The sequence below is a fragment of the Pelophylax lessonae genome (genome assembly GCF_965119305.1).
Source record: "Pelophylax lessonae genome assembly, chromosome: 11".
In the NCBI taxonomy this organism is placed as follows: domain Eukaryota; kingdom Metazoa; phylum Chordata; class Amphibia; order Anura; family Ranidae; genus Pelophylax; species Pelophylax lessonae.
Genome location: NC_138778.1, coordinates 89,242,199 through 89,264,981, shown reverse-complemented (window position 1 = coordinate 89,264,981; position 22,783 = coordinate 89,242,199). Strand labels below are relative to the sequence as shown.

Sequence of the window (22,783 nt, the reverse complement as noted above, 5' to 3'; positions counted from 1 at the left end):
CTGGACCTCTTGGTGAGGGCATATGTCATTAACATGATACATCTCGCTAAATTGCTCTAGAATATGGCCAATCCCCCCTGCAAAATTTCAGTAAATTTTTAAACGTATTGACACTGTAAGCATGGCTTTCTTACAGAAAGGCCGTTCCCCTAGGATAGCACTTGAAGCATTGAGACTCCCGTCTCATTTCGCAGGACTGGTGTTCCTAATTTTTATCTGTACTATTTGGCATCTCAGTTGGTCCACATTCACGATTGGTTGCATCCTTTTTCTGCCAATACCTGTACAACTATGGAAGGGGCTAGTGCTGCCTCATCCTAAGAAACCTTCCACAATATTGTTTACAGTGTTGTGTTCCCGCTTGTCCGGGCACGTTAATTCGACACACCTCTCCCCCTGTTCCAGTTCATAGTTGGGAAAATTTCGAAAGACTCGTGGGTAACATCCCTAACAATCCCTTGTGATTTAACCCTGGACCGCAGAGTGCTCCCAAGCTTTCAGGCAGCAAAAAAGATCAAGTTAAACCATTAAATCATTTAAATAATTTTCTCTTTCGTTCATTGACAGACACAGCTCTTCATCTTCTTGACCATAGGGTTATACTGCCCCCCACAGGAGTAGGACACTAGGCAGAGAAAAAGCTTGAACATGCCTATGGATCAGTCCCTGGTCGTATACTCCTACTTCCTGCTATAGTTATCCAATTTTTCTCTACCTAGTCAGGAGTAACCTAGTTCCTTGCTGGGATCTCTGGTCCTGGCAATTTTTTCTTCTTATGTGGAATTTTTTCCTCTTTTTATTATTTTGTTCCTGTGAGAACCTACAATCAAGTGCCGGTCCCCCCAGTCCGGGCCAGCGAGCGCGTGCAGACTGCAGCTTCGCGCTAGTTTGGCCGCAATATAGCTCCACTGGACGGGGGCTGGCATGCGAGGTAAATGTTTCGCGAGGGCGCATACAAACTGGCTTCTGCCTGAGTCGCATGGTTTCCTCCTGGCCGACAGCATCCACATTACAATGTCCTGTCCGGAGCGGTGCCCACCCTGTTCCTGGTGTGGTAAGTAGCTGTCCCCCCCACTACCCCTGGAGGGTTTTGGGATGATGTGGGCCTCTCCCTGGAATGTTTCGACCCCCGGGTTTCCATCCCCCCCCCCCAGCCCCTTTACAATTTCGGTCACTGTGGGTCTTTGGGCCCCCCTCCCCTTCCTGGGTGAGGTTATGAGCTGGCTGTTGCCACATGCTTTTAAGGGGGCTGGTTGAAGTTGCTGCTAACTGGGTTTTCCTGGGGCGCAACGGGGGGTTGAGCAGGGTTCCCTGCTACCCTGGGGGTTGGTGACTAGGGCAGGGTTTTCTTATGGGCTCCCTGCCGTGGTTGTAGGGCTGGGGGAGCGGATGTTTTAACATCCTCTGGTACATGCCTCACACAGCCAGATCCGGCCAAAAAGCCACGGCCTACTCGCTGGAAACTATGTGAGGCAGCCCCTGTGAGGGTGGCGGATGCCACTGCCTCCCGTTTTGGGCATCCGCCTTCCCCTCCACTGCACCTGGGTGGTCAACTCCGCTGGGGCTCGCATCCTGGCGGCTGCGCTCCTTCAAAAATTAAGGCCGCAACTCTCTAGATCATGCGGCCAAGTCTGGCACCGCCAGAGGGCGGCCTCAGTGTTTGTAGCTGAAGCCCCCACTCTTCTTTTGGGCACCTGCTGGGCCGAGGATCCGTGCAATTGCGGCTGGGGCTTCACAAAAATTTCAGGCGGCCCTCCTCTATGGAGGGCTCTGAGGGTGACCCCCTTGTTTTTTTTGCAGGGTCCGATAGGTGGTCCATTGTGGGCCCTTGGCCGGCGTCCCCTTTGCTGGATCACAGTCGGCGGCCTCCCCTGATTTTCGGAGTGAGCTTAGTATATAGCGACCCAACTGGGTGTGCGTCCATGCACCCTTTGTGCTCCGATAGTGAGGATAATTCCGCTGCTCCTCTAGCCACGCTTAAATAGGCGCTCGTGGATGCACTACCTTTAGCTACCTTCATTCTGGTTGAGGAGTCCCTGGCCTTTACAGGTCCAGCTAATAAGAGGGTGGAGGCTCTGGGCCACCATATGTGGCTGGTTTAGCCCGGTAATTACTATTGCCTTGGTGTCGCAAACTCTGCCTGAGTAGGCTAAGCTTTTATGCCGGGACCTGGAGAAAAAGCAGCTTCCCCCTGCCTTGGTGGAGCTGGCGATTCAGTTGGTCCAAGGGCTACAGTTTCTGTGACGCCTCTTTGGATGCCGCTCCCCGGCTTTCTAGACTGTCTTGTCTCAGCAGTGGTCCTGCGGTGCATTATCTGGCTGAAATGCTGGTCTGCGGACCAGGCTTCTTATCTTCTGTTCATGGGGGATAGCCTGTTTGGAGCTTCTTTGGTTGACTTCATCAAGGGCCTCACAGTGGAAGAGAGTACTCTTCTTCCTCAGGTTTCCAGTGGTAGAGTTCCATCACAGACAAGTACCCTGTATGAAGGGGCGCCCTCACACGTATCTGGGGTAGGGGGGACGTCTTCACTGCTTTACGGATCCATGGACTTCCATACATTGCGTGGTGTGAATCCCCCAGGGTTCACCCTTGTTCCTTTTCAGTGGCTTGTATCTTGGCTTTCCTCCAACGAGGGGTTGTGCAGCGCCTGGCCTTGCATACCATCAAGAGTCAGGTCTCGGCCTTGGCGGTTTTCTTTCATCGCCCATTGTCCACACACTCTTTGGTGCGTACTTTTCTTCTGGGTGTTGGACACTTGGTTCCTCCAGTGCGGGGTCTCCATTGCCGCCATGGGGCCTCAGTTTGGTGTTGCCAGTTCTCCAGAAGCCTCCCTTTTAAAATATTCAGGAGTTTCCCCTGCTTACGTTGTCTCAGAAGGTGGTCTTTTTGGTTGCCATTACTTCGGCACGCAGGGTTGTCTTGTCGTTCACCTTACCTGGTGGTTTACAGGGATAAGGTGGTTCTTCGTCCATGTCCATCGTTCCTTCCGAAAGGTCGTCTCTGACTTCCACCTGAATGAAGACATTGTGTTGCCCTCCCTGTGTCCCAAGCCTAAGCATCCTAAGGAAGTTGCCTTGCACTCCCTGGATGTGGTTTGGGCAATAAGGGTGTATCTGGCAGCTACGGAGTCTTTTAAGAAATCACACTCACTATATGTCTTCATGGATGGACCTCGCAAGGGGCTGGCTACTTCTGCTGGCACCATTTCCAGATGGATCAGAAAGACTGTGGTTCAGGCTTATTCTATTAAGGGTCAGGTTCCTCCTTTCCCTTTCAAGGTGCACTCTACTCTGGCGCTTACTACCTCCTGGGCTTTCCCTCATCAGGCGTCATTGATGCAGGTTTGCAGGCAGCTTCCTGGTCGTCTGTACACACATTCACAAAGTTATATAAAGTGGATGTGTTGGCATCTGCAGATGCTTCTTTTGGCCGCAAAGTTTTGCAGGCTGCTGTTTAGAGGACTTTTCAGGTGCGCTCCAGTTGTTGACAGTTGAATTACCTGGTTGGCTGTTTAGCCTTGGGGGAAGTTTGTTTTTTTCTGCTGTTCCCACCCCTCATGTTTGACACTCCTTTGGAATGTCCCTACGGTCAAGAAGATGAAGAGCTTTGTCAGTCAATGAAAGAAAGAGAAAATGGGATTTTTGTCTTACTGTAAAATCCGTTTCTCTGATGTTCATTGACGAACACAACACCTGCCCCTCTATGGAGTTGGGTTTTTTCCTTCTGACACTGCTTGTTACAAAACTGAATACCTATAGCAGGAAGTGGGAGTATACCCCCCAGGGACTGTCCCATAGGGATGTTCAAGTTTTTTCTCCTGTAGGGGGTAGTATAACCTAGGGATAAACCAATATGTTTTTTTCAGGGCCAATACCGATATTTTGGTCACAAAGTATCGGTATCAGCCGATATAGGCCGATATTTTGTACATTTAAAGTTTTAGAAAAAATAAAGACAATTTTTGACACAAATCTGGTACTGAACATGTTAATATTTGTTCATTAACATTTTTTACATAAAAGGCTCGTTCTTCACACCTTACCTGCATGAAAAATGATAGGAAAACCGCACAGCTTTCACTTGCCGGTACATCAGTTTCACATCATGTGAACGAACGAGTCCTAGAAGAGTAGACAACTGTGAAAAGTTCTGGGAAAATAACTAAAGGCTTCCCAGAAAACTGTAAAGGTAGCCCAAATTTTTTCTATAATGTAAAAGATTATGTTATGCCGAGTACATAGATACCCAACATGTCATGCTTCAAAATTGGGCACGCTTGTGGAATGTAGACAAACATTGGTACTTAAAAATATCCATAGGCGGCGCTTTAAAAATTTCTACAGGTTACCAGTTTAGAGTTACAGAGGAGGTCTAGGGCTAGAATTATTGCTCTCGCTCTAAAGATCGTGGCAATACTGCACGTGTCGTTTGAACCCTTTTGCATATGTGGGCGCGACTTGCGTGTGTGTTCGCTTCTGCACACAAGCTCGGAGGGACAGACGCTTTAAATTTTTTTTTTTTCTTATTTTTACGCTGTCCCTTTAAAAAAAAAAAAATTTTAATCCTATTACAAGGAATGTAAACATCCCTTGTAATAGAAATAAGCATGACAGGGCCTCTTTAATGTGAGATCTGGGGTCAAAAAGACCTCAGATCTCACATGTACACTTAAAAGCAAAAGAAAAAAAAAGGACCCTTTAAGGCTATTGGGCAGAAGCGACGTATGATCCGCCAAGGCCATATAGTCAAGTGGGGGTCCTCTTGCCCTCATCCGACTTCCTGCCTGGGACACAGAAGGACTGGATTGTTTTCCCCATTACTGACAGCTTCGGGAAGCGGGGGAAAACAACCAGGAAGCGACGGGGGGGGGGGGGGTGTGCACCTTTGCCACCGCCCATAAAAGTGATCCCACAGGGAATCCGCCGCTGGGACCACTTTTAAGTGAAAGAGGACCGCCGGCCCTGTAAGAAAATACTGGGGTATGGCAGCTATCTGCTACCATAACACCGGTATTTAACATCGAAGTACCAATATAAAACTGCGGCAGGCGGTACAGAAGTGGTTACAATACACCTCTGATAACAATTATGGACCCTTAATTTCTTTGTAATTGGGCAAACTTACAGAATCTGTAGGGGATCAAAGAAATATCGTCCCCATTGTACACTTTATTAGTATGTTTTCTAGAAGTAAAGTAAATAGTTGAATTAATACTAGAATTTAATACATCTTAAAAAGCATAAAAAAGAATGGTGTCACTGCCCAGCTTTTATGTTTTTAAAAATATTTGCCTTTTGTCCCCCTGGTTGGATACTCCGGGGGGCTATCCCCAGTTGGTTTAATCTTGGATAGATTACTGTGGACTAATCTCTGCTCTGCATATTTCCTCACTGCTATGTTGTCTTGGGTTAACATTGTAGACTCATGGTGTAGTGCCAGAATTGTGGGTGTGTCAATCTGTGATGATGTGACATTGTTGGAAGATGAGGCTTCATTATGGTTATATATGCTGTAATTACTTTCCATGTTTTTTCTCAATAAAACTTCTTTGTGATAAAAAGAAAATAATTGCTTTTAAAATAATTTTGGAATCCCGTAGTAAGGGTAAACAATTGTTAATGCTAGAACACAATTTTGCAACTTTGACATGTGTAAATCTATATATCTCATCACAACTGCTTTGTGTATGCTGGTGAACTATAGCTTGTTTTTTTCAAGGACAAATTGGCCTTTCCTTTGGTGGTAAATGGTAACAGATGTCTCCTGATTTTATATATATATATATATATATATATATATATATATATATATATATATATATATATATATATACATATATATATAGATAGATAGATATATATATATATATATATATATATATATATATATATATATATATATAGATATATATATATATATAGATATATGAAAGGAAAACTGGCCCAAAATAATGAAAAGAATAAATAAATAAAAATATAGCTGTATATTTCTTGCTGAAACCATAATGTATCACTAAAGAATAACCCAAAATAAATTGTCCTGCTCCTGGTGAGCAGCGATACCACAGGTGTATGTTGTTTGTACCCCGTGGTATGGCCCAAACAAAAGTGTGCATTTTGCTGTTTTTTTTTTTCTCCTGCCTAAAACACACTGATGCTAATTTAAAAAATGCTTTTTTAAAAAAAAAAATCCTACCAAGAATTTACTGACCCCAACATTGACTTTTGACCCTTGCCTTGAACTTAGTGCTAACGAAGAAATGTAGGGTCTATAATTTTTATCGTAGGTGTATTTTAAATCATAGAGACAGAATATCAACCAAAAATTCGGAAAATACACGATACAAATGTTCTAATATATAAAGTTGCAGTTCAGTGAGTAAAACAAGTATTTGATCCCCAAGCAAAACATGACTTAGTAGAGAAACCCTTGTTGGCAAGTACAGAGGTAAGTATAAAGCAATAAAGCTAATGCGCTGCCAATGATGTATTGAAGGATCTATGTGGAAAGTAAATCCCAATGAAGTGGTAATGATAAAGAAGATGACATACTTGAATAAATACAATAAATTCGGGGTAGATTCAAAGTGGATTAAATAAAGTATTAAATATCTCATATAAAATCATAAAGATAATATTAGACTGTGCAAAATTGTGCAAAATCAAAATTCATACAAAGTGCTGTGCATAAAAAACGTGAATATAAGACAATATTCAAAATGCAAAATAGTCCATATAAAGTGCTAAAGTGGAAAGAATTGTGAATCAATATGTAGAATTTAAATAATATAACAATGAGTAATAAATCAAAATCTATATAAAGTGCTGATGGTGAAAAAATTGGTGATGCTGCAAAACAAAAAGTTCATACATAAAAGTTCATAAAACCAATGATGGTGATCTGAACATGTGAGGTGCTCTCAAATCCGACTATGTCACCGATGTGCACCAAATCCCACAGTGTATGTAATGGCTGCTCACCTCCAACCAGGTTACAACAAGCGTGGTTCAGAGAAAATATTTCTTCAAGCGGTGGTAACCAGACAGCTGGCAGGTGGTAACGTCTCATAAGGAAAGGGTCCTCTAATTTTTCTCTCTCACATATGGACACAATAAAAAAGGGGCCTCATGGTGTAGTAATGTTTAAACATATATTGAAATAAAATAGATCACTCACAGGGATACCCTTGAGAAAGTCCCGTGAGGGAAGCAAGGCATCGGGAGGAGCCAGGTGACGGCACTTCCGGTCTACAGCCGTGACCGGAAGTTTGTTTTTTTTGTCTATACCGCGAGTTATGAAGGAGCTTTTATCCAGTTTATACTGTGAGTGATCTATTTTATTTCAATATATGTTTAAAAGTTACTACACCATGAGGCCCCTTTCTTATTGTGTCCATATGTGAGAGAGAAAGATTAGAGGACCCTTTCCTTATGAGACGTTGCCAGCTGTCCGGTTACTACCGCTTGGAGCCATACAGGAGAAATATTTTCTCTGAACCACGCTGCTTGTAACCGCTTGGAGGTGAGCAGCCAGTACATACACTGTGGGATTTGGTGCACATCGGTGACATAGTCGGATTTGAGAGCACCTCACATGTTCAGATCACCATCATTGGTTTTAGTGCTTGCATGTTTGCACATGAACTTTTATGTATGAACTTTTTGATTTGCAGCATCACCAATTTTTTCACCATCAGCACTTACGGATTTTGAAATTTTGATGTATTATTCATATTGTTCTATTATTTAAATTATACATATTGGTTCACAAATCTTTCCACTTCAGCACTTTATATGGACTATTTTGCATCTATTTGAATATTGTCTTATATTCACAATTTTTTATGCACAGCACTTCGTATGAATTTTGATTTTGCACAATCCAATATTAACTTTATGATTTTATATGAGATAGTTATTACTTTATTTTATCCACTTTGAATCTAGCGCCAATTTATTTATTGTATTTATTCAAGTGAGTATGTCATCTTTATCATTACCACTTCATTGAGATTTACTTACCACTTAGATCCTTCAATACTTCATTGGCAGCGCATTCACTTTAAAAAATTGGTTCCAGATGATTAGTACCTCCGATTGCCATCATCCCAATTAGTCAATACATAGAACTAACACTGAAAAGTGTTAAACTCCTCTAAGAGACAAGGGGGGATTTTTAAGGCAATAATACATGAAAAAAAACAAAATAAAATGTATGAAATTTATTGATTAAAAACGACATATGTCATGAATACATAAATATACAAATTCCCTGGCCAAATGTGGAAAACCACAGCAGGCCATGGATCACAAAAACATGTGACATATATCTTGTTGTACAGAATTGGAAATCGAAATTATGAAGACATGTAAGAAAGCAAGGGATGTAGTACCCCTCCCACACCAGGGTGCGACCCAAGGTGAAGGAGAGCGTTAATCCAACGCGTTTTGAATGATTAAACAAACTTTTAGTTCCAGTCTTCGTCAGGGATATATATACTAGTCCCTTTATTTTCTTACCATTGCCTCCTCATGGCAACGAATGTAATAGTTGCTAAAAATGATGATCCGAGCTTCAGCAAAAAAGTATATCACTGTTGATCCACAGAAAGACCAAAGTGGCTCACAAATTGTCCTGGATATAGGGTCTGGCACCCCTCACTTGCCCCTCCGGTAGACTCACGTGGTATATAACAAAAAAGGGGATACCCCTTAACATATGGTGCAGGCATCCAGGAATAACAATCCTAGACGGATATAGGTTCAGCCTGGACAGGTCCCAAAGAGGCCAACAAGTGATGGCTATGGAGCAGCTCCCAGATCCCTCGCTACCTCCTACGACATGGAGGAGCAGGGAGGGATCTGGGAGCTGCTCCATACCCATCACTTGTTGGCCTCTTTGGGACCTGTCCAGGCTGAACCTATATCCGTGAGGAGGCAATGGTAAGAAAATAAAGGGACTAGTATATATATCCCTGACGAAGACTGGAACTAAAAGTTCGTTTAATCATTCGAAAAGGCGTTGGATTAACGCTCTCCTTCACCTTGGGTCGCACCCTGGTGTGGGAGGGGTACTACATCCCTTGCTTTCTTACATGTCTTCATAATTTCGATTTCCAATTCTGTACAACAAGATATATGTCACATGTTTTTGTGATCCATGGCCTGCTGTGGTTTTCCACATTTGGCCAGGGAATTTGTATATTTATGTATTCATGACATGATATGTCGTTTTTAATCAATAAATTTCATACATTTTATTTTGGTTTTTTTCATGTATTATTGCCTTAAAAATCCCCCCTTTTCTCTTAGAGGAGTTTAACACTTTTCAGTGTTAGTTCTATGTATGCGCATTCACTTTATTGCTTTATACTTACCTCTGTACTTTATTGTATTTAAGTACAGAGGTAAGACATTTCTTGTAGCTGGTTACCAGGTTTGCAGACATCTCAGGAGGGATTTTGGTCCACTTTTTTGTACAGATCTTCTTTAAATCCTTAAGGTTTTTTGGCTGTCGCTTGGCAACTCGAAGTTTCAGCTCCGTTCCTAAATTTTCTATAGGATTAAGGTCTGGGGACTGGCTAGGCCACGCCACGTCCCAAATGTCCTTCTTCTTGAGCCACTCCTTTGTTGCCATGGCGATAGGTTTTGGGTCATTGTCATGCTGAAAGATCCATTCATGACCCATGGCCTCATCAATTGGCCCCTCAATGCAGCAAAGTCGTTCTGTACCTTTAGCAGAGAAATAGCCAAAAAGCATAATGTTTCTATCTCCCTGCTTGACTGTAGAGATGGTGCTCTTAGGGTCATAGTCAGCATTTTTCTTTCTCCAAACACGACGAGTCCCCCCTCCTTAGGAAGGCACATGTACAGTCATGCCAATGAACATCTAAATCATTCAGAGAAGGATTGGGAGAAAGTGCTGTGGTCAGATGACACCAAAATTGAGCTCTTTGGCATGAACTCGACTCGCTATGAGAGGAAGACAAATGCTGACTATGACCCTAAGAACACCATCCCTTCAGTCAAGCATGGAGTTGGAAACCTAATGCTTTCACACAGCCTTTTTACACAATGCAAAGGATTAATCACTTAAGGTACACAGTGAGTATGACAAGCATGCTATTCTGCATCTATAGACAGATTTTACTGTTGGGGGTTTAGTAACACTTTAATGGATTGCTTATGTTATTTCCAGAGAGTCTATATTTATGCCATGTAATTGCAGATTTACATTTTTTTTTACCTTGTGAGATTGTCAGGTACAGCTGCTGGATATTAAGAGTCTTCACCATTTGATTCCCCTAGGCCAATGTTTCTCAACCCTTTTCTAGTCAGTGCGTCCTTGAAAAGTATTTTCAGTCTTGAGGCACCTCTGTCCAAGGTTTGATTTACGTTACTGTGTGTCGTGTAAGGCAAGCAAAATCATACTTTTTCCTGACACACAAAGGCTCTGCTCTTTAAGGGTGCCATTAATTCTTAATGGTACTCCACACATTGGCAAACATGGGCCGTTTTGGTATGGCACAATTAAAAAAAAAAAGGTCGGGACAACTTTCCCTGCATTTGTGCGGGTAAGGCACCCCATTGAAATGCACGGGCCGTCCTACACGCAGCCGCACAGATGTGAACCAAGGGCTTGTTCACATGTGAGCTTAGAGGGGGCGGTAAAACCACCTGGTTGAGCTGTTTTTACGAACCCCGACTGCTCCCCCTTTAGCTGCAGAGGCCGAAACTGGAGATGTACAAATGCTGTGGCTGCAGCTGGAAGTATTCCCCAAGGTATATTTACACTGCAACCAACCCACAACTGTTTGCATTGCATGCAGTTGCGGTGTGGTAATGCTGCATTTAGGGGGTTAAAACAGGTGGTGAGGAGGCGACAAATTGCCTCTTTACTGCCTGTCAAATACCTCTGAAAAACGATCTGAGCATGGATTGTATGGAGGAGCAGCAGTCATTTCTCTATTACGAACAAGCCCTAAAAAAGCAGTTCTGATAGTACAGGAATAGGGATCAGGAATAAAAGTAACATACACACTAAAAAAACACAAAAAAAAATCAGCGCAGACAGGTGATAAAATAAATACAAATAAAAAAGTTGAAATGCTTGCTGAACTCCGACCCAGGATACACAGCAAATCCCAGACAGAAATAAATGCAAAAAAGAGGGGCAGCGCAAATCAGATAAAGCATAAATAAATTGCAATATTAACATTAATTCAAACAGAGGTATAGGAACTGTCCATAAAATATAGATAAAAAGTCCCAGAAGACCATTTAAGGCACATAGATCCGCATAAGGTGCTGGAAAAGCCGATCATACAGGATTCAATCAGTGAGTATTCCCTTCACCAAAAGCACACATATCAAGGTTTGACCCCTGTTTTACCAGCAGGTTAAACAACGCAGTAATCAATCCTTCTAATAGTGTCAGAATACAGCAAGCCTCCTATGCACCAGCCACTAAGGCAAAGACTCCATTCGGTGTATAAAAGAGAAATAAAAACGAGGCCTCTAAGTGTAGACTGTATAATAATATAGCGTTTAATGAAGAATCTCACTTACAAAAAATGCAGGTTAAAAGCGCAGTAGATCATCCATCAGGTGGACAGCGCCGCGGGCTCTGCACACCGGCAGCCAGCCACACAGACGCTCGGAACAGCAGCGGGTGACGTCAGAGAAGGCGACTCCACCTCCCGTACGCGGCGTTACATCCTACAGGACTTCGTCAGCGGGGGTTGAGTCACCAGATCACCCTCGCCTTAATATAGCAGGACGCTGCTCCATGATGCCCATTCGTTCATCCACGGCACACTGAGGACGACATCTAGTGGCCTAATATATGTATTACATCCATCACAGATGTCACAGAAAAAAGGATGAAACCACAAATACAAAGAAGTATTATAAAATAATGATACACACGGGTCACAAACCTTGTTATGTACTCAATATATATTAAAATATATATTAAAAATATGACATCCACCGCTGCTGTTTTTACAAAATAAACCAATCCAAATATATATAAAACACATAATCTACATTATCAGCATATTAAAAAACACACCAAAACCAAAATATAATAAAGGATATAAAATTAAAATTAAGTATATGAAACCAAAGAACAAAAAGCAAAAGAAAGGACACAAAGGGCAAATCACCTATCTGAAATAAAACAATTTAAATCAAATTCTACATTTAGGCTGGACGGATGGGAGACCTTGGTCTCATAAATCCAATAGGATTCTCTCTGGCTCAAAAATCTGATGAAGTGTCCCCCTCGCCAGTGCCTATTAATCTTCTCGATGCCCCAGAAACGCAAGCCCCTGGGGTCACAATTATGAAACAATCGGAAGTGTTTAGACACATTGTGACACTTAAGGCCTTTTTAATATTGCTCACATGCTCACCAATACGGACATGTAGAGCCCTGGAGGTTCTGCCCACATACTGGAGGCCACAATCACACTCCAGCATGTAGACGACCCCCTGGGTCTGACGTGATGAGTTCCTGTATTGGATAGGACTTGCCAGTGGTAGATGCCGAGAACTCCTTCCGTTTCTTAAGATTGCACCTGGAATGTTTACAGGAACGGCACCGACCACAAGCATAAAAGCCTGAAATAAATGGGAAGAGTTTGTTTTCCTTTACGACCGGAGGATCTACCACTCCAGGGGCCAACCTATTTCTCAACGTTCTGGCCTTCCTGTAGATAAAACGAGGACGAGGAGTTAAAAAACTACCTAAATCCTTATCCCTTAAAAGGATATTCCAATGTTTCGCCACTATCCTTTCAAATTGTTTATACTGTACATTATAATCTACGATTATCCAAAATTCTTGGGTATTCTCTTTCTTCCGTTTGGGCCCTGACACCAACAACGTTCTATCAAGACCCAGCCACTCGTGATACTTCCTTTTCCAACTCTGCTTTTTGATAGCCCTTCTGTAGGAATTTTTCGGACAACTGTGCTTATTGAGACAAAAAATCCGCTTCAGAGGAGCAATTTCTCTTCAATCTGACAAATTGCCCTCTGGGGATGTTGCACAGCCACAGTTTGTGGTGGCAGCTACTTAATGGAATGTAGCCATTCCTGTCCGTAGGCTTAAAGTAGCAAGGAGTCCTAATGGCATCCCCTTCCCTAAATATCTCCAAATCAAGAAAGACTATCTTGTCAGGGTCAATGTTCCAGGAAAGGATGATGTTTCTGTCATTGGAATTTAACTGGTCCATGAATGATCTTAAACTGTTCATGTCACCTTTCCAAATCAAGAACACATCATCAGTGTACCGTCGGTAACAGACCAGTTCTTCTGGGCGTTGATGGAACACCGCAGCTTCCTCCCAGTGGGCCATAAATAAATTGACCACACTGGGAGCAAAGCGGGCTCCCATCGCAACTCCCTTCTTTTGAAGGTAAAAACGATGGATGGTCATATCAAAAATAATTCTTGTGTAAACAAAAACTTAGGCAGTCCAATAAGTAGGATCGATGCTCACCACTCAAAGTCGAGGCTTCCAATGCCCACTGGACTGATGCCATCTTCCTTTAGAAAATTAGGACATCTTTTTGATAAAAAAATCAAAATTTGGTGGGACATTGCATTTTTTGAGAAATATATTTCTGCTGACCTAGTCCCCAGACGTCTTAGTTGGGATGTCCCTCCGCATGACGGTCTATGCGATGAGGAGTCATTGCAAGAATGGAGTAATTTCTTTAACCAAAAAGGCTGGGAACTTCTCATTAGGAGAAAGAAAAAGAAAATGCTATTAGTAGAGGAGCAGATTAAAGCTGTTCAGGTCAAATTGGAACCATTCAAGGAGGATGCTGAATTTATTAGATTATCAGGGGATCTGAAAGCTAAAATGTTAAAATGGGATAAAGAGGCCTCTGATAAAAAGAGAGACAAGTTTATCAAGGACACAGGTGATTTTTCCAGAGGGGAGGTGTTCAAATGGCAGTCGAATCCCCCAGTTGTCAGTAATCTACCTGCCCCTGATATAGCTGTTCCTGTGGCCTAAAAATAGGGCTCTTAATTGACCTACTGCACTTCCAGTGGGAGGACCAAGGGGACGGTCTCAAGGACATCCTCGAGGGATGCGAGATGGTAGACCTCGTGGAGGTAGGGGGGGAAGGACTTATCCGCCCCCCCCCCCCCCTCCTCAGTCCAACTCTGGAGGAGGTAGATCCTATCAGGCTTATTCACCTCTATATAATGATAGTTATCAAGGTACACCAAATAGGAATTCCTATAACTATGGCCCTCCGGTAAATTATAACCATAGGAATGTATATCCTCAGATGAGAGAACCAGTACCTGTCCATAACAGATTCCAACCTCTGGGGGATAGAGATGGAGCAGATGATTACCATTTTTTAGGGACTCAGGGCCCAATGAGGGAGGGGCCATTTCAATATACTCCCAGAGGAAAAAGAAGAGCGCGAGAGGGAGGAGATCAGGAAGACGCTACCAACAGAAAAAGATACCGATAGGAGCTGGTATCTTTAATATCAGTGGCTCAGATCTTTCTAGGGAAGAACTTAAGGTCCTTGGACAAGGGACTTAAGTTCGCTCCTGTGAGAAATCTGGATAAATTTCACACTTTTATCAACGTCCAGAAGTTCGTAAGGACATTGAATATGAAAAAATATTTTCTGAGTAGGCCAGGGGAGAGATTGGCACTGCCCCAAGGAGGTAGTCATTCCAATCTCTCAAATAAATCTATTTTCAATCCCCTTGTTAAAGATAATAAGCACCTAGTGGTGTTCAAAAATATGGTAGCACAAGACCTGGAGGAACTGCAGATCAAAAAGGTGCATGACCCTGTTCACATTAAACGGGGGATTAACCACTTAAGCCCCGGAAGATTTTACCCCCATTCCGACCAGGGGGTATTTTGCGATTCGGCACTGCGTGACTTTAACGGACAATTGCGCGGTCGTGCGACGCTGTACCTAAACGAATTTGACGTCCTTTTTTTCCCACAAACAGAGCTTTCTTTTGGTGGTATTTGATCACCTGTGCGATTTTTTGATCACGCGCTATAAACAAAAAAAGAGCGTCAATTTTGCAAAAATAGCAATATTTTTCACATTTTTTTTATATGAAATTCCCCCCCCCCCCCAAAAATGTAAAAATCGAAATTTTTTAACATTTTCGGCCAATTTGTTTTATGCTACCTATGTTTGGTAAAAAAAATCGCAAAAAGCGTATTTTGATTGGTTTGCGCAAAAGTTATCGCGTTTACTAACAAAGGGAAAGATTTTTGTCTTTTTTGTTGTTTTTTTTTAACGCGTAATGGCGGCGATCTGCGATTTTTTTTTGCGGTACTGCGACATTGCGGCGGACAGATTGGTCCCTTGACTGACATTTTTGACACTTTTGGGGTTACCAGTGACATTTCTACAGTAATCAGTGCTATGTATATGCACTGTTACTGTAAAAATACACTGGTAGTGAAGGGGTTAACTTTATTTGGGAGGGAGGGGCTGTGTGTGTCCCTAGGGGCGTGCTTTCTACTGTGATTGGCTGTGGCTTGAGCTGTAAGGACACTGATCAACGGATCTACATAGTAGATCCATGTGATCAGTGTCTTTACAGCGAGGAGAATGACAGGCAGCTTGTTTACACAAGCTGCCTGACATTCTCCCTCTCCCCCGCCGATCGCCGAGTGGCCGGCGGACATCGGGTCCGCTGGTCACACGCGCGGGGGGGGGGTCCGTGACCACGCGGGAGCGCGCCTCCGGGGGCGCGCGCTCACTCCCTAGACCCTCACAAGCAAGCAACGTAGCCCTACGTTAGTTTGCCTGTGAGGGGCTGACCGCCGACGTAGATAGTCGTGCGGCGGTCGGCAAGTGGTTAAATCCCTTGAACAAAAGCATGATCTCAATATCCGCCCTGCTGATAAGGGGGGAGGATTAGTCGTGATGTCCAAGTCCTATTACGAGGAGGAGATGGGACGGTTAGTGGGAGACCAGGACACCTACCAGCCCCTTAGAAAGGACCCGGTGTTTGACTTCCAGAAGGAGTTACACACTTTAATTAAGAAAGGGAAGGATTTGGATATTCTAAATAAAAAGGAATCTCTGTTCCTTGACCCAGTTTCGTGCCGCACTCCCATTATCTACTTTCTCCCCAAGGTGCATAAGGATGCTCTCCGGCCTCCGGGGAGACCGTATGTTAATGGGAATGGCTCTGTCTCTGCACGTGTGGGTCAATACGTAAACCATTTCTTGAAGCCACTAGTATGTGATATGAAGGCATACCTAAGAGATACTAGACATATCATCCAAATTTTGGAGAGTACTACAATACAGTCTGAAATTTTTCTGGTCACTGCTGATGTAAGGTCACTCTACACCATTATCAGTCATGAGGACCCTATGGCATCAGTCCAGTGGGCATTGGAAGCCTCGACTTTGAGTGGTGAGCATCGATCCTACTTATTGGACTGCCTAAATTTTTGTTTACACAAGAATTATTTTTGGTATGACCGTCGTTTTTACCTTCAAAAGAAGGGAGTTGCGATGGGAGCCTGCTTTATTTATTTATGGCCCACTGGGAGGAAGCTGCGGTGTTCCATCTATGCCCAAAAAACTGGTCTGTTACCGCGTACATTGACAATGTGTTCTTGATTTGGAAAGGTGACATGAACGGTTTAAGATCATTCATGGACCAGTTAAATTCCAATGACAGAAACATCGTCCTTTCCTGAAACATTGACCCTGACAAGATAGTCTTTCTTGATTTGGAGATATTTAGGGAAGGGGATGCCATTAGGACTCCTTGCTACTTTAGGCCTACGGACAGGAATGGCTACATTCCATTAAGTAGCTGCCACCACAAACTGTGGCTGTGCAACATCCCCAGAGGGCAATTTGTCAGATTGAAGAGAAATTGCTCCTCTGAATCAGATTTTTTGTCTCAAAAAGCACAGTTGTCCGAAAAATTCCTACAGAAGGGCTATCAAAAAGCAGAGTTGGAAAAGGAAGTATCACGAGGGGGTGGTCTTGATAGAACGTTGTTGGTGTCAGGGCCCAAACAGAAGAAAGAGAATACCCAAGAATTTAGGATGATCGTAGATTATAATGAACAGTATAAACAATTTGAAAGGATAGTGGCGAAACATTGGGATATCCTTTTAAGGGATAAGGATTTAGGTCCTTTATTACCTCCTCGTCCTCGTTTTATCTACAGGAAGGCCAGGACGTTGAGAGATAGGTTGGCCCCTGGAGTGGTAGATCCTCCGGTCGTAAAGGAAAACAAACTCTTCTCATTTATGTCAGGCTTTTATGCTTGTGGTCGGTGCCGTGCCTGTAAACATTCCAGGTGCAATCTTAAGAAACGGAAGGAGTTCTCTGCATCTACCACTGGCAAGTCCTATCCAATACGGGAACTCATCACATGTCAGACCCAGGGGGTCATCTACATGCTGGAGTGCGATTGTGGCCTCCAGTATGAGATCTGGTGACTCCACCCCCGCTGACGAAGTCCTGTAGGACGTAACGCCGTGTACGGGAGGTGGAGTCGCCTTCTCTGACGTCACCCGCTGCTGTTCCGAGCGTCTGTGTGGCTGGCTGCCGGTGTGCAGAGCCCGCGGCGCTGTCCACCTGATGGATGATCTACTGCGCTTTTAACCTGCATTTTTTGTAAGTGAGATTCTTCATTAAACGCTATATTATTATACAGTCTACACTTAGAGGCCTCATTTTTATTTCTTTTATACACCGAATGGAGTCTTTACCTTAGTGGCTGGTGCATAGGAGGCTTGCTGTATTCTGACACTATTGGAAGGATTGATTACTGCGTTGTTTGACCTGCTGGTAAAACAGGGGTCAAACCTTGAGTTGAGCGCATATGTGTGCTTTTGGTGAAGGGAATACTTACTGATCGGCTTTTCCAGCACCTTATGCGGATCTATGTTCCTTAAATGGTCTTCTGGGACTTTTTATCTATATTTTATGGACAGTTCCTATTTCTCTTTTTTAATTATTGTTAATATTGCAATTTGTTTATGCTTTATCTGATTTGCCCTGCACCTCTTTTTTGCATTTAACATACACACTAAAACACACACATGCAAACACATATACACACACACACATACATACAGGCAGAGGCATGTACAAAAGACATACAGACAAAGGTATACAGACACACACATACACATGTACAAACATACAGACACGCACACACGTATACAGCCCTTTAAAACGTTGCAGTACAATACTTTTCCTCCCACAGCAAGTTATTGCGCTGTTGGGGGAGGCAGAGAGCACAGCAAACTCCCCCTCCTTTTACTTTCAGTTTGCTGAGTCTGCCCGAGCACCCATTGCCAATGTATGCCTGGGTATCAGGAGTTAAGGCTCATCTGACGGCCTTTCTCTTCCATGATCCCACGGCACCCCAGTTGAGAATGGCTGCCCTTGGCAATCTGCATTTGGGATTCTAATTGAATCCATACCCTACTTCCTTGCATTACCACTATTTTGCCAATGTTATATAAATGTTATATGCTTGGTTAGCTTTTAGCCACTTTTGAACAGCAGCTATCAGAAGGAGTAATAATTGGAGTCTGGATTGGTTCTGGTTTTGTGTTGACACATACATTTAACACATAGTATGGGTATTCCCCTTTTATTGAATTTCACAATGTGCTGCTGAAACACATGTTAAACTGGACCAACAACATTGACATACCATTGTGGATTAGCATGAATACCTGACATAAGTGCTTGCTGTGTTTGGTTTAGATAATTTGCAGTGTGCAGAAATTCTTCAGTAGATAGAGTAATGTACTCATTTGTCTCTTGTGATTTCCATTGTTGTACATGTTTGCAAACTGATACCTTTTGTTTTATTTTTCTTGTAACATAGGTGCATGTCTATTCCCGTCACCATGAGGGCTATTCGCAGGAAAGCAGAGACCATTCAGGCTGACACACCAGCTTTGTCTCTTATTGCAGAGACTGTGGAAGACATGGTGAAAAAGAATCTGCCTCCAGCCAGTAGTCCAGGCTATGGCATGACCACAGGTTCCACTGCCTTAAGTGGTATTACAACTCCAACAAGCTCATATCCCTTAGGACCTCTCTTTGGCATGGGAATTAAAGAGCGACATGACTCATCTGGCCATGGAGAAGACTTTAGCAAAGTATCTCAAAATCCTATCTTAACCAGTCTGCTTCAGATAACAGGAAATGTGGGAGGAAGTCTTGGTTCAAGTCCAACACCTCCCCATCATACTCCACCACCTGTCTCTTCACCCGCAAGTAATACAAAGAACCATCCTATGCTTATGAACTTATTAAAGGACAACCCAACACAGGATTTCTCCTCTTTGTATGGTAGTAGCCCTCTTGAAAGGCAGAATTCTTCTGGTTCCCCTCGCACAGAATTAGGTCCATCATGTACTGGAAAGCCCAAAAAAAAGAGGCTGCGGACAGGTGCAGAAAAGATGAAAAATCAGACTGAAGATGATTTCCAAAGAGAGCTTCTCGATATGGATGTGGACTCACAAAACCCAATATTTGATGTAAGCATGACGGGTGATGCCCTGGACACCCCTCACATCACACCAGCACCTAGCCAATGTGGTACTCCATCGACAGTCTATCAGCAGCCTATGACTCATACTCAGCCTGGTATGCAAAGAATGGTTCGGCTCCCAAGCACAGACACCATGATTCCAGATGTCACAGATATATTGTCAGACATAGCAGAGGAAGCTTCGAAGCATCCAGGGACTGGGGAAGATTGTCCCAACCTCGGCACCCCTGTCAGAGACTCATCTAGCTCAGGGCACTCTCAAAGCACCCTGTTTGACACAGATGTATTCCCAGTAGATGGTTCTGGTGGTGGAGATAACCCATATGCAGATGCTGCTGATCTAATTGCGGAGGCCAACGGAAGCCCCAACAGCGACTCTTCTAATAATTTCTTTAACAGTATGGACTTTAACCCAGAGTTATTGAATAGCCAGAGCGGTTTTACAGATGACTTCAATGAAGACAGCAGCCAGAGTGATGATCATGATTTTAAGGACTTTCCTGGCCAAGGGCTAGCATCACTGAGTGTAGTTTCAGGAATCCCTGTTGATGGGAGTGAAGGCAAGTATAAGGTAGGGTTAGGCGCTGAAACAGTAGATTTCAGCATCATTGGAGGAGGCAAAGGATTAGGTGGGGTAGATATTCTTGAAGCCCAAAGTAGGAGCCAGAGCCCTTTACTTGGAGGAGAACTGACAAAAGATAGGCCACAAAAGCAGAGGACTAAAGAGGGAAACAATGGGGGAGCAGGAAGTATGAGTGGGATTCAGGGATCTGGGTTAGATGCAAAATCTGGAAAACGCAGTAGAACACCTTCTAGTGATAGTAAAAGCAAAGATAAGCCGCCTAAACGCAAAAAAGCTGAGTCAGAAGGCAAATCACCTTCTCACATTGCCAGTCGTCCGTTTACCCCTCCAACCAGTTCTGGGGGTTCAAAATCTCCAGGGATATCCGGAAGATCCCAGACTCCTCCTGGCATGGCCACTCCTCCTATACCCAAAATTACCATTCAGATTCCTAAAGGCACAGTGAGTGTTGGCAAACCGTCTTCCCATAGTCAGTATTCAAGCAGTGGTTCAGGAAATTCTTCCGGTAGCAAAAGTCATCATAGCCACTCATCGTCATCATCCTCTTCATCCTCAGGAAAGATTAAAAACAGTAAGTCTGATGGGTCCTCTAGTATGAAAATAGGAGGTGGAGCTGGTGGAATGTACTCTGGACAGACTGGATCAGGAAGTAGCCAGTCCAAAACTGGTTCTCAGTCCCTCGGAAAGCAGGGGTCCTCCCCTATCACCAAGCATGGTCTAGGGAGTGGAACTAATAGTTCTGGAAGTAACAAGAATAAACCACAAGGAAAGCCATCTGTTTTAATGAACCCCTCACTGTCCAAGCCAAACATCTCTCCCTCACACTCTAGGCCTTCTGGAGGTTCTGACAAGTTATCATCCCCAATGAAACCAATGCCAAGCACTCCACCCTCTTCAAAAGCCAAATCACCAGTTGGCTCAGGCAGTTCTCATATGTCTAGCGGAAGTTCCAGTTCCGCTCTGAAATCCTCAGGAGGTCTTGTATCTTCAGGTTCTCTTTCACAGAAACCAAACTCATCATCTTCATCCTCTTCCTCCTCCTCTTCATCATCTTCATCCTCATCCTCATCATCTTTTTCAGGTGGCTCCAGTGTCTCTCAGAATCTTCATGGTAGTTCCAAAGGGAAGTCTCCTAGTAGAAATAAGAAACCTTCACTTACTGCAGTCATAGACAAACTTAAACATGGGGTGGGGACTGGAGGCCCTGGTTCAGAGGATTCTATAGAGGGAGCTGGAGGGGGAGGCAACCCAGGGGCACCGTGCCATGGAATATCATCAAAACATGGACTTGCAGGTAGTGAATTCACAGGAAAAAGGGAGAAGAGTGAAAAAGACAAATCAAAAGTTTCAGTTTCTGGAGGATCTTCTGATCCTTCCAAGAAGGGAGATTCCAAGGGATCGGGGAGCACTGGTGTAGCTAAAATTATCATCAGCAAACATGATGGAGGATCACCTAGCATCAAGGCAAAGGTAACACTTCAGAAGCCAGGTGAAGGAAGCGGAGATAGTTTGAGGCCGCAGATCCCTAAGAGTTACGGCTCACCATTGATAAGTGGGTCAACCCCAAAGCACGAGCGCTGCTCTCCAAGCCACAACAAATCACCAGCATATACCCCACAAACCCATGACAGTGAAAGTGAATCAGGGTCCTCCTCAATTGCTGAAAAATCTTATCAAAATAGCCCTAGCTCAGATGATGGAGGAGGCGGGAGCCGTACTCAACCAGAGTACAGTGCTGAAAAACACAAAAAACACAAGAAAGAAAAGAAGAGGCTGAAAGACAAGGATAGGGATCGAGAGAAGAAGAAGACATACAGCTTGAAGCCAGAGAACTGGTCAAAATCACCGGTTTCTTCTGACCCAACGCTGTCCATGGGTGGAGGCCCTCTGCTGTCTTCAGATAGAGCAGCACGACCCAGTCCAACTTACCTAATGGGTGAAGATGATGATTTAATGGATGTGGCACTGCTAGGGAACTGAACTTTGTATTATATCTGGAATGGGTGTGCTGGCTATGCGTGTTATTGTAAATACATGTATGTTCTTTTCCTGCCTGCAAATATCTTGCAGTGGAATTCTTCACTTGTCTCATTCAGTGGGGACTAGGATTAGACAACCATTTTTTTTTCCCCCCATTTTAAATATAACTTATAAAATATCATAGAGTCTAGACATTAAATAAATGTAACCACTTTTCCTTTTTTTTTATAGCATGAGGAAACATTCACCTATACAGCACAGGGAAAATAACCAATTGACTAGAAAAAAACTGACATCAACAGGGTGGAAACCCTTCAGTGATGTCACTAATTATAAATATGATATTTAAGTATTGCTCCAGTGGATAAAATGGGTTTGCCATTGCGTGCAGTTAGCAGATCCACTTTAAAGCCTTCAGTATTTAAAAAAACAAATGCGCCAATTTATGGTGCAGATGTGAACTGTAACATTGTGAGAATGTGTCATACGAGTATAAATATCTCTATTGATTTTAGACTGCTGACACAGTACATGTCTAAATACAGAAGACCTTTCTTCTAAATGGCTGCGCGTTTCGCACCAACTAAAATTCAACTGTGATTAAAATGCCTTATTTTTTTAAACATCCCACTCACATATTTGTATTCCTGTTTATTTGTAATA

At 43.3% G+C, this 22,783-nt stretch overlaps 1 protein-coding gene across 1 annotated transcript in view; it reads left to right on the top strand.

Moving 5' to 3' along the window:
- MED1 (mediator complex subunit 1) overlaps positions 1-22,262 on the top strand; it is a 255,618-nt gene extending 233,356 nt beyond the window's left edge. The window contains exon 17 of the mRNA XM_082272995.1: positions 18,886-22,262. Coding sequence (XP_082129121.1) covers positions 18,886-22,120 — 3,235 coding nt within the window. The 3' untranslated portion in view covers positions 22,121-22,262. The remainder of the gene's footprint in view (positions 1-18,885) is intronic.
- The last annotated feature ends 521 nt before the right edge of the window (positions 22,263-22,783 follow it).